General features: G+C 41.5%; 1 protein-coding gene across 1 annotated transcript; it reads right to left on the reverse strand.

Moving 5' to 3' along the window:
• Positions 1-240: 240 nt before the first annotated feature.
• On the reverse strand, positions 241-13,047 carry LOC133418943 (zinc finger protein 239-like). The gene is made up of 3 exons (XM_061707881.1): positions 12,979-13,047; positions 736-1,561; positions 241-254 (listed from the first exon to the last, which is right to left on the reverse strand). The coding sequence occupies exons 1-3, from the start codon at positions 13,045-13,047 to the stop codon at positions 241-243; spliced, it is 909 nt and encodes a 302-aa protein (XP_061563865.1).
• Between the last annotated feature and the right edge of the window lie 3,147 nt (positions 13,048-16,194).

Here is a 16,194-nt window from a genome sequence, read left to right on the forward strand (position 1 = left end):
GACTTGTGTGTACTGTTACACCCCTAGTTGCTACCAAGCAAACCAATCACAGCTCTCTCGGTCTGCGTTGGGTCTGTGTCGCCTCGATGCGTAGTTACATTTTTTGGGAGGTGCAGGTCAGGCTACGGCGTAGCTACGGAGAGCCTCCCATGTAGCCGTGTACCCTACGGCGTAGGCTCTGCGCTGATTTAACGCAGAACCATAATTCAGCCTTAAGTCTATGACAGCATTCACTCACTTTTACAGTTGACCAGCTGGTCTCAGAAGCAGAGGGTGTCATTAGTAAAGCACTTTTTTCTTACATCCCTCAGATGAAATTAAATTTAAGAACCATCATTCATTTATATTGATAAAATCACATGAACAAGGCACTACTGTGGGACATTCTGACATTGACTTCCTGTTTGTTTACAATGGTGGTACTGAGCAGGAAACTGAAATCCCAAAAAAAACTAATAACTTTATTCAGAACAGAACAATGATGAAAAATGTTAGATTACAATAAAAACATTACACAAAAGATTACTAATTTACGACCAGAAGTAGAACTATTAAAACAAATATATAAAACTGAACTTATTACAATTATACCAGATTTCCAGATACACACATTTTATTCAGTGTGAACACGTTGGTGACGTCTTAAATTACCCGAGTTAGTAAAAGCTGCCCCACACTGCTCACATCTGTACGGCTTCACTCCAGTGTGAATGCGATGGTGCCTAGTTAAAGCACCTGATGTAGTAAAAGCTGCCCCACACTGCTCACATCTGTACGGCTTCTCTCCAGTGTGAATGCGTTGGTGCTTAGTTAAAGCACTTGATGTGGTAAAAGCTGCCCCACACTGCTCACATCTGTACGGCTTCTCTCCAGTGTGAATGCGTTGGTGCGTAGTTAAAGCACTTGATGTGGTAAAAGCTGCCCCACACTGCTCACATCTGTACGGCTTCACTCCAGTGTGAATGCGTTGGTGCTTAGTTAAAGCACCCGATTCAGTAAAAGCTGCTCCACACTGCTCACATCTGTACGGCTTCTCTCCAGTGTGGATACGATGGTGCCTAGTTAAAGCACTTGATGTGGTAAAAGCTGCCCCACACTGATCACATTGGTACGGCTTCTGTCCAGTGTGAACACGTTGGTGCTCAGTTAAAGATCCTGAGGTGGTAAAAGTTGACCCACACTGATCACAACGGTACGGCTTCTCTCCAGTGTGAATGCGTTGGTGACATCTTAAATTACCCAAGTGAGTAAAAGTTGACCCACACTGATCACATCGGTACGGCTTCTCTCCAGTGTGAATGCGTTGGTGACATCTTAAATTACCCAAGTGAGTAAAAGTTGACCCACACTGATCACATCGGTACGGCTTCTCTCCAGTGTGAATGCGTTGGTGACATCTTAAATTACCCAATTTAGTAAAAGTTGACCCACACTGATCACATCGGTACGGCTTCTCTCCAGTGTGAATCTTCTTATGACCCTTCAAGGATGATGAAGTGGCGAGGACTTCCTCACACTGATCACAGGGGTAACCTGTGGGTCTCTCTTTGCCTTTATGTTTCTGTAAAGAAAGAAAGAGACTTAGATCCTGTTGTCAAACGTTTATTCAGTTGTATTTAATAGCTTTCTATCATGGTGTTTGCAGTGAAACAATGAATACTTATTTTCCAGGGGTCATATTAACCATGTCCTGTCACAACTAGTTCTTTACAGACAAAAACATTCAAATAACACATCTCGGTAGGTCAGAACAAAAGTGCAAGTGGTGAAAGCTGCTGAAACAAAAACCCTTAGAACACATTCATCAACTGTTCAAGCCACTTGAGATTACTGATCTCAAACTTTCATTAGAAATTTTGTCTTTAAAACAGTTTTGACTTCAGAACTGGATGTGAAAACTCAGTTTTATTACCTGACAAATGTGAAAAACAAGTCCTCATCAAGATAGAAATGTCATAAAAAGGAACAATTTGGGCTATAAACGAGCCCCAAAACAAGCAAAATGAGACAAAAACGACATTTCAGCAATTTGTTTGTTGCTACTTTCTTTTTTTTTTATAAATATTTTTATCCTGTTTTTTTCCCCATCTTATCACCCAGTGCTCCTACCTAACAGTCCTGGGCATTGCCATCCTCTACCAACCCCGGGAGGGCCCTGCACTGAGCTCAGGTCTCCTCCTTAACCTGAGGAGTGAGCAGGACGCATCTTCTCACCAGACAGGGTGGGGTTTTCTCCGGCCGGACGTAGCGCGTGGAAGGATCACGTTATTCCGGCCGGATTCTCCCCACCCCATCTGGCGCCCCGGTTGGCCAGAGGGGGCATGTATAGCCCAGGACTGCTGCATGTTTTTGTGAGGGTAGCTCACATTAGCTACCCAAGGGAAGACGGGGAGAACATGCAAACTCCACACAGAAAGATCCTTTCACCAACCCCACCCAGGGTGTGGGTGCTGAAGTCATGGGGGAACTAACACGCACTTCAGCGCCCACAGCGTCCCCGGCGGGAATCGAACCCAGGACCTTCTTGCTGTGAGACAGCTGCACTACCTGCTGCGCCACCGTGCCCCCATTTGTTGCTACTTTCAATTAACATACATGACAAGCAGCATGAAGGCCTCTGGTCTTATATGTCAAATATGATTTCATTCACTCTTTCAGCTCAATTAGCTTATTTAAAAACACAAATAAATTCTATTCATTGGGCATTACAATTATGAAATTCATTTATAAAATTGAAAGTTTAAAGTCCCTATAAGATCCAAATAGCTCACAGATGAACATTTGGCGACTGAACATAAACGGTGCAATAAAAAAATTCATTGGGAGTTATGCGAATGTGTGAGGAATTAATAAAGAAATTCTCTAAGGTGTTTTTTGTAATATCACACTGTGTCCTCAGACTCTCCACAGGACAGTGCACAGGACATAGTGTGGGAGGTGCTTTTTTCCCCCTTCTTTCCTCGTGTCATCTTTTTCTTACCTAATGAAAGGGCGGTGCAGACCCACTGGCTGAACATGAAACACACTTCTGCTGATGTCGATGTACGGCCTTGCGCCCCTCAAGATCCAAAATGTTCTTCTTATTTCTGCAAAGATCCTTTCTAAACCATCTTGACACAATCTCTCGTTATAATCTTTAAGGATTAATTGTGTCACCTTGTGAGTAGGATCCAGTACGATTGGATGTAGTACAGAGGTTTGAGCTAAACAGAGTAAGCAACTGTGTGTTGGAAGTGATTTGTGTGATTTGAGACAGGCTATGTCCTCTCAAAAGCTATCGTTTTGTGCCTTTTTAGAGGATTTCTTGTTCAGCACTCAGAAATTCAGCGGCAGAGGGATTTACAGTGGTCTGTCTGGAAAGAGACTGGGCAGTGGCATCCAGTAATTCTTGGTAAGTTTTGAAACTGTCAGGATTTGGCACAGTAACAGCAACGTTAACACTGTAACAGACAGATTGTTTCAAAACAATTTGATCATCAACAGATGCAACAGTTTCAAGGTTTAGGCCAAGTATCTGGAGGTTTGCATAAAAATGCTGGGGCATTGATCCATCTGTTTGTGAGGAAAATATCTGACAGGGATAACCCTCTTGTAACATCATCAGCAAGAACCAGTGGAGCACAGTGCTTCAGTCAGTCCAAAGTGTAATAGTTCAGACTGGCAAAGTGAACTCTGTCCTGATTAGGTCACAGAGGCGTGCACCAGTTAGTGGAGCACGTAAATCCAGTCTGGGTACGGGTAGCTGTTGCTTGGGTGAAACGTGTGAGCAAGCAAGAATGAAACTTAGCTTGATGTGACATTTGACATCCTTAGATCTGACATATGCAACAACACTATATGCTTGTTCAGATGCATCAAAAAAGATATGGGTGCCTCGGACGGTGGTAGGACGGTCCATCTCTTTGGAGGTATAGCAGCGTGGGATTGTGATTTGAGGAAGATAACAAAGCTCCTTTTCCAAAGAATTCCAAGCTGTAAGAAGGGGATCACCTAACCTAATGGATCATACAACAGAGTTACTACATGTAACGCAATGTTACATGTAGTAACGGTCAGTCTTGCAGTTCCACAGCAGTCCCAGTGTGCGCTCTTGAGGATCAGCCTGAGCCTCAGAAAGCCAAAGCTCACAACTGTCCGATCTTGCCTCAGATGGTAAGACGTTAATCACAGCAGGATTGTTGCTTGCCCACTGATAAAGGTCAAAGCCCCCTACTAAAAGAGTAGTTCTCAATTAGTCAAAGAGTGTCTGAGCTGCCACTGATGAAGGAAAACATTTTGCAAGATGCCAATTGAAGGTGTACCCAGAAACCACACTCAAGGATATGACAAGCTGAAGAAGGTGTGGGGTAGAGTGTTCGGGTTCAGATGAAAAGTACAATATCGTCCGTGTAAAGCGAGATCTTGTGATCCACCCCTCCCAGCCTAATTGATTTAAGTAAGTCATGTGCCCTTATACTGGTTAGTGATGCACCGAAATGAAAATTTCTGTCCGAAACCGAAAATAATAATAAACACTTGGCCGATATACCGAATAATACCGAACAATGGTTCTTCGCAGGTTTTTATTTATTTTGCCAATTTTTTCACCATTGCATAAATCAAATAAATGTACATTGAAATACCCGTCACAATTTGTCTTACTAGAATAGAATAGAATAGAATAGAAGACTTTATTTATCTCCCAGAGGAGAAATTCCGTCGTGCAGCAGCCAAAACACACACACGCTTTATACAAAAAATTTTAAATACTGTACTTATTGTATTTTTTCTAATAATCCTTTTTCATTTTCTCCCGTTCAAATCCAATTAATCGGGTCGCGGTGGGGCTGATCTCCGCAATTTGAAGCCTTGTATAATCATTTTAAAAATCTGGGTTATTTTCTTGGATGATCTTGTCAAACATATCAGACAGTGAGGGTTCTCCACCGCGTCGGTAGTACGGGCCATTTCTCTGCTGTGCGTCCCGTGACCGTCTCCATCACCAAGCGGTTTCCCAAATCCAGCTCAGCCTGGATCATTTCTCGTGTCCTCTGCTTTTTCCCACATCCAAGTAATGATCTGACATACTGACATGTTTGCTGCACTTAACACTGCACGCTCTCTCACTCCAGCTGTTCGCTGTTTGATTGCGTCATCACACGCCGTTATTAATTGTTGGGTTTTTTCCCCACTTATTCCACCCAACACCGAAAGTGTTTTTTTTTTCTATTTTTTGGCCGGACAATTTCGGTTACTGAACATTCGGTGCATCAATAATACTGATTACCATCAGCACGATGGAAAGCGCAACGAGAAATCTTGATAACGGGCAACACAGCCTGGTGCCTTTAAAAAGCAGGAAGGGGCGACATTTATCTTGATTAGTCATAACAGATGCTGTTGGCAAGTTGTATATAAGACAAACCCAAGAGACAAAATCGTCACCCAGAACAAATTTCTCCAAGACTTTTAAAAGGTACTTACGGAGCCCCTCTGGTGACATTTGAAAAAAATAAAATAATGCGTGGCCACGCATTAATAACTCGTGGCCACGAGAAAATCAATGCGTGGCCACGAGATAATCAATGCGTGGCCACGAGATAATCAATGCGTGCCCACGCATTATTTTACTCGTGGATGGCATTATAACCTACTGTCTGGACTTCGTGGATGCAACTTCCTTGGTGGGATCATCATTAATAACGGTAATTATAGTCTATTTATATTAAAGAGCAAGAGTATTGTCATGGCGAGTGTAGTAATAACATGTGACATTTGAAAACAATAAAATAATGCGTGGCCAGGCATTAATTATCTCGTGGCCACGCATTGATTATCTCGTGGCCACGCATTAATAACTCGTGGCCACGAGTTATTAATGCGTGGCCACGAGTTATTTTTATTTTTTTCAAATGTCACCAGAGGGGCTCCGTAGGTACTCCTAGTCAACTTGGTCGAAAGCTTTTTCAGCATTGAGACAAATAAAACCTTGCTTTGATGATGTAGGGAATTTATGACATTAAATTCATGACTCTCTTTACAATGAAAAACTAAAACTTGTTGGGGATGAAACCCCTCTGATCTGTGTGGATAATAGTAGCTATGCATTTGTTGAGCCTAGTTGCTAATATTTGAGTAAATATCTTGAAGTATGTGTTAAACATGGAATATCCCTGTCCTGTACCAGTAGAAGTGCAACGTTAGCATTATAAAGCAAAGAAGGAAGCTTTTCTGATTGGATTCAGTGGAAGAACATTCTGAGCAAGAATGGTGCAAGCTGCTTTGCAAATCTCTTAAAGAACTCAATACCCAGACCATCTGGGCCGCAGCTTCGACCACTGAGCATCGAGCTAATGGAATCCATGATTTCCTTAAGAGATATGCTGGCATTCAGCATTTTATTTTATAATTTTTTTTATATAATACACATTTGCCTGTCCTCAAAAAATGAAAAACGGACAGAGGTTTATTTCTTCATGGATTTATGTCTGAACTGACTGATCACTGTGCATGTCCTTGGTTTAAGATAGGACATTTTATTTACTTTTTGTATGAACATTGGAAAGGTTGAATAAAATATCTATTTTTCATTGAAGTACCCATCTTTCTTGTGTTTATTATCATTTGCCACACAATTAAAGCAACCTCATACTAAATTTAAGAAAAAATTACTAATTATCCGATTAGTCAACTAATGGTTTCAATAGTCGGTGACTAGTTGACTATTAAAATAGTCGTTAGTTGCAGCCCTATTCCGGACACTCAAACAATGAGGTGAGAAGACAAGCAGTCAAGTTGCCTAAACTAGTCATGGAGAAGTTTTCCGGAGATGTCAGCAAGTGGCAATGTTTCTGGAGCCAGTTTGAGACGGCTGTTGACAGTAATGTAAGCCTAACAAAGTCTGATAAATGTACATATTTGAAATCATTTCTATATGGCACAGCAGCTGTAGTTATGGGACTTTTTTAATCAGACAAAAATTATGACAACGCAAAAAAAAATGCTTTTCAGATTTGGTCATAAAGATCTTATCATAAATGCACGTATGAATAAATTGTTAAATCTGACTCCAGTTAAAAAGGCCTGTGATGTAGCAGCTTTACGCAGACTATATGATGACATGGAGATTCAAGTACGCTGCTTAGGCTCAATGGGAGTAGTCTCACACACTTATGGCAATTTGCTCTGCCCAATTCTCATGAAAATGATACCAGAAGAAATGGCTTTGCAGCTCACCCGTCAAAACGGTAGTGAACGAGAAGAAGATACGGACAATACGTTCAGTGTAGAAAACCAGATGTCGTTTTTCCCGGAAAAGTTGAAAGTCGTGAAAGAACAGTTAAGGAGCCAAAGTGAGAAAGAAAGAGTCTCAACGAAATTAAGAGTTGTATTTGATGCCTCCTCTCATGAGAAAAATAGCTGCTCACTAAACGAGTGTCTGCTTCTAGGTCCCAATTTAAATCCTGACCTTTTGAGCATTCTGATCAAATTTAGACAATATCCAGTCGCTATAATGGCAGAGTCAGCTTTTGTGCAAATCTCCCTCGACCAAAGTGACAGAAACGCACTACCATTTCTTTGGACATGACAAGCCAATGTTGCAAAAGGACATAAACGTAAAAACACTCAGGGTTACAAGAGTTTCGTTTGGAGTGTCATCGAGTCTCTTTCTGCTACTGTACGACACCACAGCATGAAGAAGAAAATCCCGAAATTGTACAAACAATAAGAGAATGTCTTTATGTGCTGGGCTGCACATAAGTGGGCCGCCAGAGCGCATGCGCCGTCAAAATCCACAGTGCGCTGTCAATCTTGTGCTGCGAAGCGCTTTTGCGTACCAACAGCTGGGGCTCATATTATTGGTTGTGGCCAGACCAGAATACTAATATAAAAAAATCTATTGGGAGAGCTTTTCCCCAGAACTGCCACTCAAAGTTGGTACTGGCCAATCACAGCGTGTCCTTACTCCCCCTCCATGATCGTTGGGCAGGAAGAGAGGTAAGGATCAGCTTTACTGAACAAACCCCGACACGTCTCGTCAAAATGTCCAAGAAGCAAGCGCCATTAAGTAATTATTTTGGCGTTCCACCACCACCAACTACAAAGAGACACCAAACTAAACCACTACCCGAACAGAAAACGTGTGTTCGCCGAGAAGTGGCTGCATGATGTTACGCGGCGACGCGACCCGTACGCCGCGTTCCCGCGTATCCTACCCTGTAAGCTCTGCGCTGGTGCAACGCGGAACCATAAATCAGCCAGTGTCCGTCACTGCGTGCAGCAGTTTCCTGCACCAGCAAGACGCTGCTCTCTGATTATGGCTCACAGTTTATGAAAACCCCAAATAAAAAATAAATTAGAGAATATTTTATGAAATCAATAAACAATTCCATCATCAAAATTATAACAAATAAAGGTTCAATATATCTTGCTTTGCATGTAATAAGACTAGGTAATATATTAGTTTCACCTTTTAAGTTGAATTATTGAAATAGATTAACTTTTACACCATATTCTAGTTGAATTATTGAAATAAATTAACTTTTACACCATATTCTAGTTGAATTATTGAAATAAATTAACTTTTACACCAAATTCTAGTTGAATTATTGAAATAAGTTAACTTTTACACCAAATTCTAGTTGAATTATTGAAATAAGTTAACTTTTACACCATATTCTAGTTGAATTATTGAAATAAGTTAACTTTTACACCATATTCTTCACCTGAAGCAATATTCTACACCTTGGCTGATGTGGACATACAGAGCATAGGAGGATATTTCAGCTGCTATATGGTTGGCTGTCTGTACAGTCATGCAAGTTCAATGCTATTAAAGAACAAGTTTTTTTCATATAAAATAAACACATTTTTATGCAGTTTAGAAGTTTTGGGGATTTTTTTGGCTCCTGCGCTGCTGAAATCGGGGCGTCCTTTATTTCTATGTGCAAAATATGCCATGAGCATCCCAATCTGGCCGATAAAAACTAACTTTTATACTGACTCTACAGACTAACACGCACCATAATTTGTTAATTCATCTTTATACGTGAATAAATATCGTTTTGCCTATAACTTATTCCTGCATCCCTCTTTTATCGATCCGGCGAGATGGGTCACCGTGTTTTTGGAGCCCCAAGTCACATATCCAGGGGCTCCTCTGAGCACCAGACCAAAATAATTATGTGCAGCCCTGTTTATGTGGATGATTTCACAAGTGGAGCCGACAACAGTGACGCAGCGGAGGAGCTGTGTTTATAGGCCAGAGAAATACTGGCGAGTGCGGGAATTGAACAACAAGAACAAGTGAAAGATTCCACTCCATTAAAAGGTTCTGGGCCTCATCTGGAAAAGTGAAACGGATGAATTTGTCTTTGAAATGACGGATGTGACAAATTACGTGAAGAATAAAAAAACTCACAAAAAGAGCAGTGCTCCAAACAGCATCAAGAATATTCAATCCCATTGGATTCTTGTAATTAGAACAAAAATCGTGTTTCAAAAGATGTGGGAAAGAGGCTTGGATTGGGATGAAGAGCTCCCGACAAATTTGGCTGCATGTTGGAAAGAGTGGTGTGAGGAGCTGCACAACGTGAGTAAAGTGTCAATGAACAGACGTTATGATAAACAGTTGGTGGAGGAGTTGGTTAAACTCGGGCAATGCAACATCTGTGCAGGAAATGAACACGCCTCTACCGGCTGGTGAGTGTGTTGGGTAGAAGTTAGTCCTTTACTGCCAATGCCAATGATATTTTCTCCCAGAATAAAACATTTGTTAAGTGTTATTTGATAACTGACAAGTGTTATATGATTTCAAAAGAAGTTTGGGGAAAAAAATGTTGGGAAAAATTATAGTGTTGGACTTTGCAGACCACTTAAGAAATAAATGTAAATGTACTTAATTTATATAGTGCCGTGAAGGCCAACATACTGTTTCATGCGTAACAGGAGGACTGTGTGGTCGACTGTATCAAAGGCTGCTGGGAGATCCAGCAGCACTAAGACAACAGGCCACTTGACATCAACAGACAGGGCAATATCATTGTGCACCTTTAACAAGGCAGACTCAGTGCTGTGACGAGACCTGAACCCAAACTTTCAAAAACAGAATTGTTCTCCAGAAATGATCGTAACTGGGTAAAAACAACTTTCTTTAAAACCTTAGACAGAAAGGTACAACGGAGTATTAGGGCCAAACTAAGACAAAAGAAAATTGGAAATTACGAGAATAAAGTCATAATATAATGAGAATAAAGTCGTAAAATTACAAGAATTAAGTCGTAATATTACGAGAATAAAGTCGTAACATTACGAGAATAAAGTTGTAACATTACAAGAATAAAGTGGTAATTTATGAGAATAAAGTCGTAATATTACAAGAATAAAGTGGTAATTTATGAGAATAAAGTGTTAATCTATGAGAATAAAGTCGTAATATTACGAGAATAAAGTGTTAATTTATGAGAACTCTTAACAGGAAGAGCATCTTCTCCCTGTGTTAAATTGAGGAATATTGAGCCTCTTGTGAAGTTATATTTATATATTTATAATATATTTAATATTACGACTTTATTCTCGTAATATTACGACTTTATTCTCACAACATTATGACTTTATTCTGGTAATTTTACGACTTTATTCTCATATTATTATGACTTTATTTTCGTAATTTCCATTTTTTTGTTTTTTTTTGTCTTAGTTTGGCCCTAATACTCCGTCGTAGAAAGGGCATATGAGAGACTGGTCTAAAATTTGATAAAACTGAGGAGTCAACATGTGTTTTCTTTAAAAGGGGCCTAACCATGGCATGTTTAAAGGCAGCTGGGACTGCTCCTAAATTAAGACAGGTATTGACAAGCATCACAAGACTGGGCCCAACAGTATTAAAAGAACCTTTTAAAATCACATCCAGAGGACAGTTAGTAGGCGTCAAAGACTTGATGATGTTGAAGGGAGGGGAGAGAAACCAGTTCAAAGTGGTCCAATACAGCGGAATGGGCCGGGGCAGCAGATAAATCCGTACCCAATAAGATTAATGCTATTAGATACAGCCTTTTATCCCAACAAAATGTTGATTTTAACAGATCTGAATTGTTGTTTTTACCTGAGGAAAACACTAGGGGTGTTTTGTCCTGGTTGATGCAAAGATGTTCGGTCGAGTTTTCTCTCAACTAAACCTAACAACCTGCCTTTTAGATCTCATTCCCACATCACTTTTATAATCATTTTATGGTTATTAGGAGTATGAGCTTTTAAACATAGTAAATTCCTCTCCTCCGACGGACGTTTTCCACACTGCCTGTAGAATGGCAGTGGTGATGCCCCTTCTGAAGAAGAGCAATTTAGATCACAACATCCTTGATAACTACCAAACTGTATCCCACTTACCATTCTTAAAGGGGACCTATTATGAAAAACACGTTTTTTCTTGTTTTAACATATATAAAGTGGTCTCCCCTCAGCCTGCCAACACAGGGAAGATAAAATCCCATGAAAATCTGCAAGGTCTGTTCCCCCCGCCCGCTGAATCTTCCAGTGTCACGTGACTTTTTTACGAGCCATTCTGAATCTGCGCCTATGGTGACGTCACCATAGGCGCAGAGGTTCGGCCTCCGCTGCTGAAACCACGCCCACAACCAGCTCTCTCCGCCGGCTGGAGCGTCCGCCATTGTTCAGAAGCGGTGGCTGTTTCCACAGCGAGGGAGAGTAGAAATGAGATTTTGCATCGACACTTACCCACATAAAAGGATCAGTTCCAACAGTACGGACCCGGCAACTGCACACGAGTCACCGGTAAGTGACGTTATTTTTTTATGTTATTTATATTTGTCTACAAGTGTGATTTTTGCATGGGTTAAGTATTTAGCTCAGCTCCGGAGTACCGGAGCTGCTGCCGGAGCTGCTCACGGACCGGACTGATGAGGAGCCCCGGCGGGTACCGTAATACATTTATTTCTGTTTATGGTTTCAGATCTTCCAAGCACCTGAATCTGTTCAACGACACCTCCAGAAGACGCGCGGTTCTTCCTTGAGCCAGCAATAGTGCATACATGTTATTTATATACAACTTATGTTTTATTTTTTTAACAATAAAGTTGCCATTTGTGAAAATTCAGTGTTGTGATTTCTTTACCGTTAACATGATTCATTTGTCTTGAGGAATCGGAGTAAATAACAGTGGTGTAACTGTTTAGAATTAAATTAAATCTTCCTGTGTGAAGACGAGGTGACTAAAGGCTGATTTATGGTTCCGCGTTACACCAACACAGAGCCTACGGCGTAGGGTACGCGTCGATTTAACGCAGAACCGTGGACACGCTTTGCTACGCAGCAGCTGCTATTCTCCCCAGAGCGACGCTTTGTCTCCTCCCCTGCTACACGTCATTCAAGCAGCCAATCAGCACAGAGCCTCATTATCATAGCCCCCCCTCACCTCAGAATGAAGCACAGAAAAAGGCTTTAGAAGCGGTAAAACTAGAGACATGGCCCACAGGCTGAATTTCTGATTTATGTAGAAAAAACAAGCTTTAGATTGTTTTTAAGACATTCAAGGCCTGTTTAAAATATACATTAAATGCCATAATATGTCCCCTTTAAGTAGAAGTCATAGAAAAAAAATGTTTATCCAATTAAATAGATTTTTAAATAAATACAATATTTTTGAGAAATATCAGTCTGGTTTTAGGACAAACCACAGTACAGAGACAGTTCTTTTAAAGATTGTTCATGATCTCAGATGCAGTTATGGATTCACAGAAGCTTTCAATCCTGGTGCTACTGGATCTAAGCGCTGCTTTTGAGACAGTAGATCATCACATTTTATTAAACAGACCTAGTCTGGTGGCGTCTCTGTCACTGTTTTAGAACGGTGTTTTAATGGTTTTACTCCTATCTCACTGATGCAAATGCTCTCCATGCCACGTCTTTACCATTTAGGTTTGGTTGGTCAGCAGGAGACAGACGGACCGAGAAGGAGCGGGTTCTGGACCCAACACTGACCTGCAGACCGGCAGCGCCCGCTTTAGTCCTGCTGCTGGATCCAGAGTCCTGGCTCGGATCCCGGTCCATCTCCGAGTCCTGGTTCTGGTTCTGATCCCGGTCCTGGATCTGATCCTGGTTCTGGTTCTGATCCCGGTCCTGGATCTGATCCTGGTTCTGGTTCTGATCCCGGTCCTGGATCTGATCCTGGTTCTGGTTCTGATCCCGGTCCTGGCTCGGATCCCGGTCCGTCTGCAAACCTCGGCTGTAACAATATCAACATATATATAAAATAATTATAATAATATAAAATATCAAAACTATCAAATGATGCTACCCCTGAAATATTGATTTAAATGGATACATTGAGGTGTAAGTATGCTGACATTCATCCTGCAGTGGCAGTGAGGTGATTAGTATCTTACCTGAATGCATTAAGTGACGGGAGCATTATTTGATAGGATGTTACTGGACTATCAAATGATGACCCCTGAAATATTGATTCAAAATGGATAATATGGGATGTATTGAGTATTTGATCCTTCAAAATTCACTACCCATGACATGAATTGCATTACACTTTGTGAACATTATACGATAAAGAGGGAAAAAAACAATTCTATGACTTTATTTGATATCGCCTTTAATTAACCAGGCAGGTCATTAATAACACATTCTTACACAAAAAATGTCATACATTCTGGATTCATTAAAAATCTACTGAAATATTGCAAGCCTTTTATTATTTTAATATTGCTGAAAACTCAAATATCCTATCTCAACAAATTAGAATATTCTGGGAATCTTAATCTTAAACTGTAAACCATAATCAGTAATATTAAAATAATAAAAGGCTTGCAATATTTCAGTTGATTTGTAATGAATCCAGAATGTATGACATTTTTGTTTTTTTAATTGCATTACAGAAAATAAAGAACTTTATTTACAATATTCTAATTTTCTGAGACAGTCCAGTAAACTTGCTTGCGTGGTTGTGCTGGAACCACTTCTGAATATCCATCGTTACTTTGTGTTAACGGAGCAGCAGAGAGCAGCGTCTTGCTGGTGCAGGAAACTGCTGGACGCAGATGAGTGAATGATTTATGGTTCCGCGTTGCACCAACGCAGAGCTTACGGCGTATGATACGCGGATACGCGGACAAACGGTGCACGTCGCCGCGTACCCTACGCCGTAGGCTACGCCGTCGATTTAACGCGGAACCATAAATCAGGCTTAACAAGCGCGCATTTGTCAGTTTATTTTCGTCTTTTCAACTGAGCAGCAAACACATAAACTGAGGGTGCAATACATGCTGATGCTCCCTCGTAGAACCGAGCCTGCCAATTTATCCTCTTTGTTTATATGTGACCTATTACAGCGTGCGCGCTGCCTGGTTGCCTTGGAAACGGTAAACTACAGCGCTGCTAATCAGCTGGCGGAAAATTAATAACCGTTAGGAGAAAATCAATAAAACACAGAAAATATAAACAACAAAACACTCTAAAATGATATCGTACTCATATATATGTATCAGTTGAGTCAGACAAACGTTACATCCGACTCCGATTGACAGTTGTAACATTAATTTGACCAGAACCAACTCACCGTAACCGGCGAGCTGCTGCCAACTCGTCCCGGTTTAGGAAACCAAACTAGCACAAATACCGCTGACAAAATACACGTTATAATGCGAGAGTACACTAATTAAAAAGCTAACAACATTGACAAACTGTAGTAATGCTTATGTAACATTTACCCACCTGAAAGAATCAATAAAAACGGAAATGTGAGTGGGCTGATCGTCAGTGTGTTTTACTGGTCCCAGTGTAAAAGCCAACTGAAGAATTCAGCGCAGCCACAGCTTTTATACCCCCGGGTGGTCTCGCCTTTTACACTCAAAAAAAAGAAGAAAAAAAAATACTTAGAATTGAATGGGGGTGTCTGTAAATATGCAATATAAGAGCTATGTATAAAATAACATATTTAAGTGAGCAGGCAATTACACTGGAAAAAATAAATCTAAGCGCATGTAAATATAACATATTTAAATCTGTGATATTAACAATTAAAAATGAAGTTTGTTGCTTTACATAAATACATTTAGTTTTGAACTTAATCTACATTTGTTCAAAAAACAAGACATTGTGCATTTTTTCCTTAACAAGCAGTATTTATGTGGAATCAAGTATTTTGACCATGTGTTGGACTTGTAATTTACTTTAATCTTTTCAAGTAAACTTTTGAAAGCCAAGGAAAGTTGTCATGTCTCATCGCTCGCGTCCAAACTTTTTTTTTTTAAGTAGATCAAGCAAGATATTTGTATCAGTGTATATATATATATAAATATCCTATGTGCCACACTACTAGTGCTGCTGTTACTGCTGTTGTTATTGTTATGTTTGTTTTATAAAGGGGATGTCAGGGTTTGACTCTTCCCCCCAGTTTGAGTTTCAGTTCTGTCCCTCCTGTTTCCCATCTGCCCTGATTGTCTGCACCTGTGTCTCGTCGTGTCTCGTTATCCCCTGTGTATATCTGGTCTTGTCATTCCTTTGCTCCCTGTCGGTCCGTACTGTTTGCTCCCTCCATGTCTCCTCGTCGTTTTTGGATTACAGTTTTTGTTCTGCTTTTGATCCTGCCCAGCAGCGCTTTTGGTTTTGTTTTTGCTCAATAAATCCTGTTTTGTTGCGAACTCCTGCCTCCTGCTCTCCTGCGTTTGGGTCCTCAACAACCACACCTTGTGACAGAACGGACCGACCATTATGGACCCAGCAGGAGAGACTCTGGATCTGTGGGAATTCTTCTACCCCAACAGAGTGGAGTTCTTCCACCGCTTGGTGAAGAGGACAGGGGCCTGTTGCCAGCCCCAGCCTGCTCTCGTCGGGGTCCTGGACGCACCTCACTTTGTTCCCGAGGTGGTCTCGGACGCACCCCATCCTCTTCCCCCCTTCTGGGGAACACGCCTGGGGCCCAGGTGTCTTCGACCCTCAGCCAGCGCCGAGGACCCGGGTTCCCCCTCAGCCAGCTCCGAGGACCCGGGTTCCCCCTCAGCCAGCGCCGAGGACCCGGGTTCCCCCTCAGCCAGCGCCGAGGACCCGGGTTCCCCCTCAGCCAGCTCCAAGGACCCGGGTTCCCCCTCAGCCAGCTCCAAGGACCCGGGTTCCCCCTCAGCCAGCGCCGAGGACCCGGGTTCCCCCTCAGCCAGCGCCGAGGACCCGGGTTCCCCCTCAGCCAGCTCC

Source organism: Cololabis saira, chromosome 2 (genome assembly GCF_033807715.1).
Source record: "Cololabis saira isolate AMF1-May2022 chromosome 2, fColSai1.1, whole genome shotgun sequence".
Taxonomy (NCBI): domain Eukaryota; kingdom Metazoa; phylum Chordata; class Actinopteri; order Beloniformes; family Belonidae; genus Cololabis; species Cololabis saira.

Bases quoted from the DNA above. Each gene is read 5' to 3' on its own strand.
- LOC133418943 (XM_061707881.1), bottom strand. From the start codon at position 13,047: ATGGACCGGGATCCGAGCCAGGACTCTGGATCCAGCAGCAGGACTAAA. The intron at 1,562-12,978 runs GTCAGTGTTGGG...CTTTCTTTACAG, and splicing joins CGGGCGCTGCCGGTCTGCAG to AAACATAAAGGCAAAGAGAG.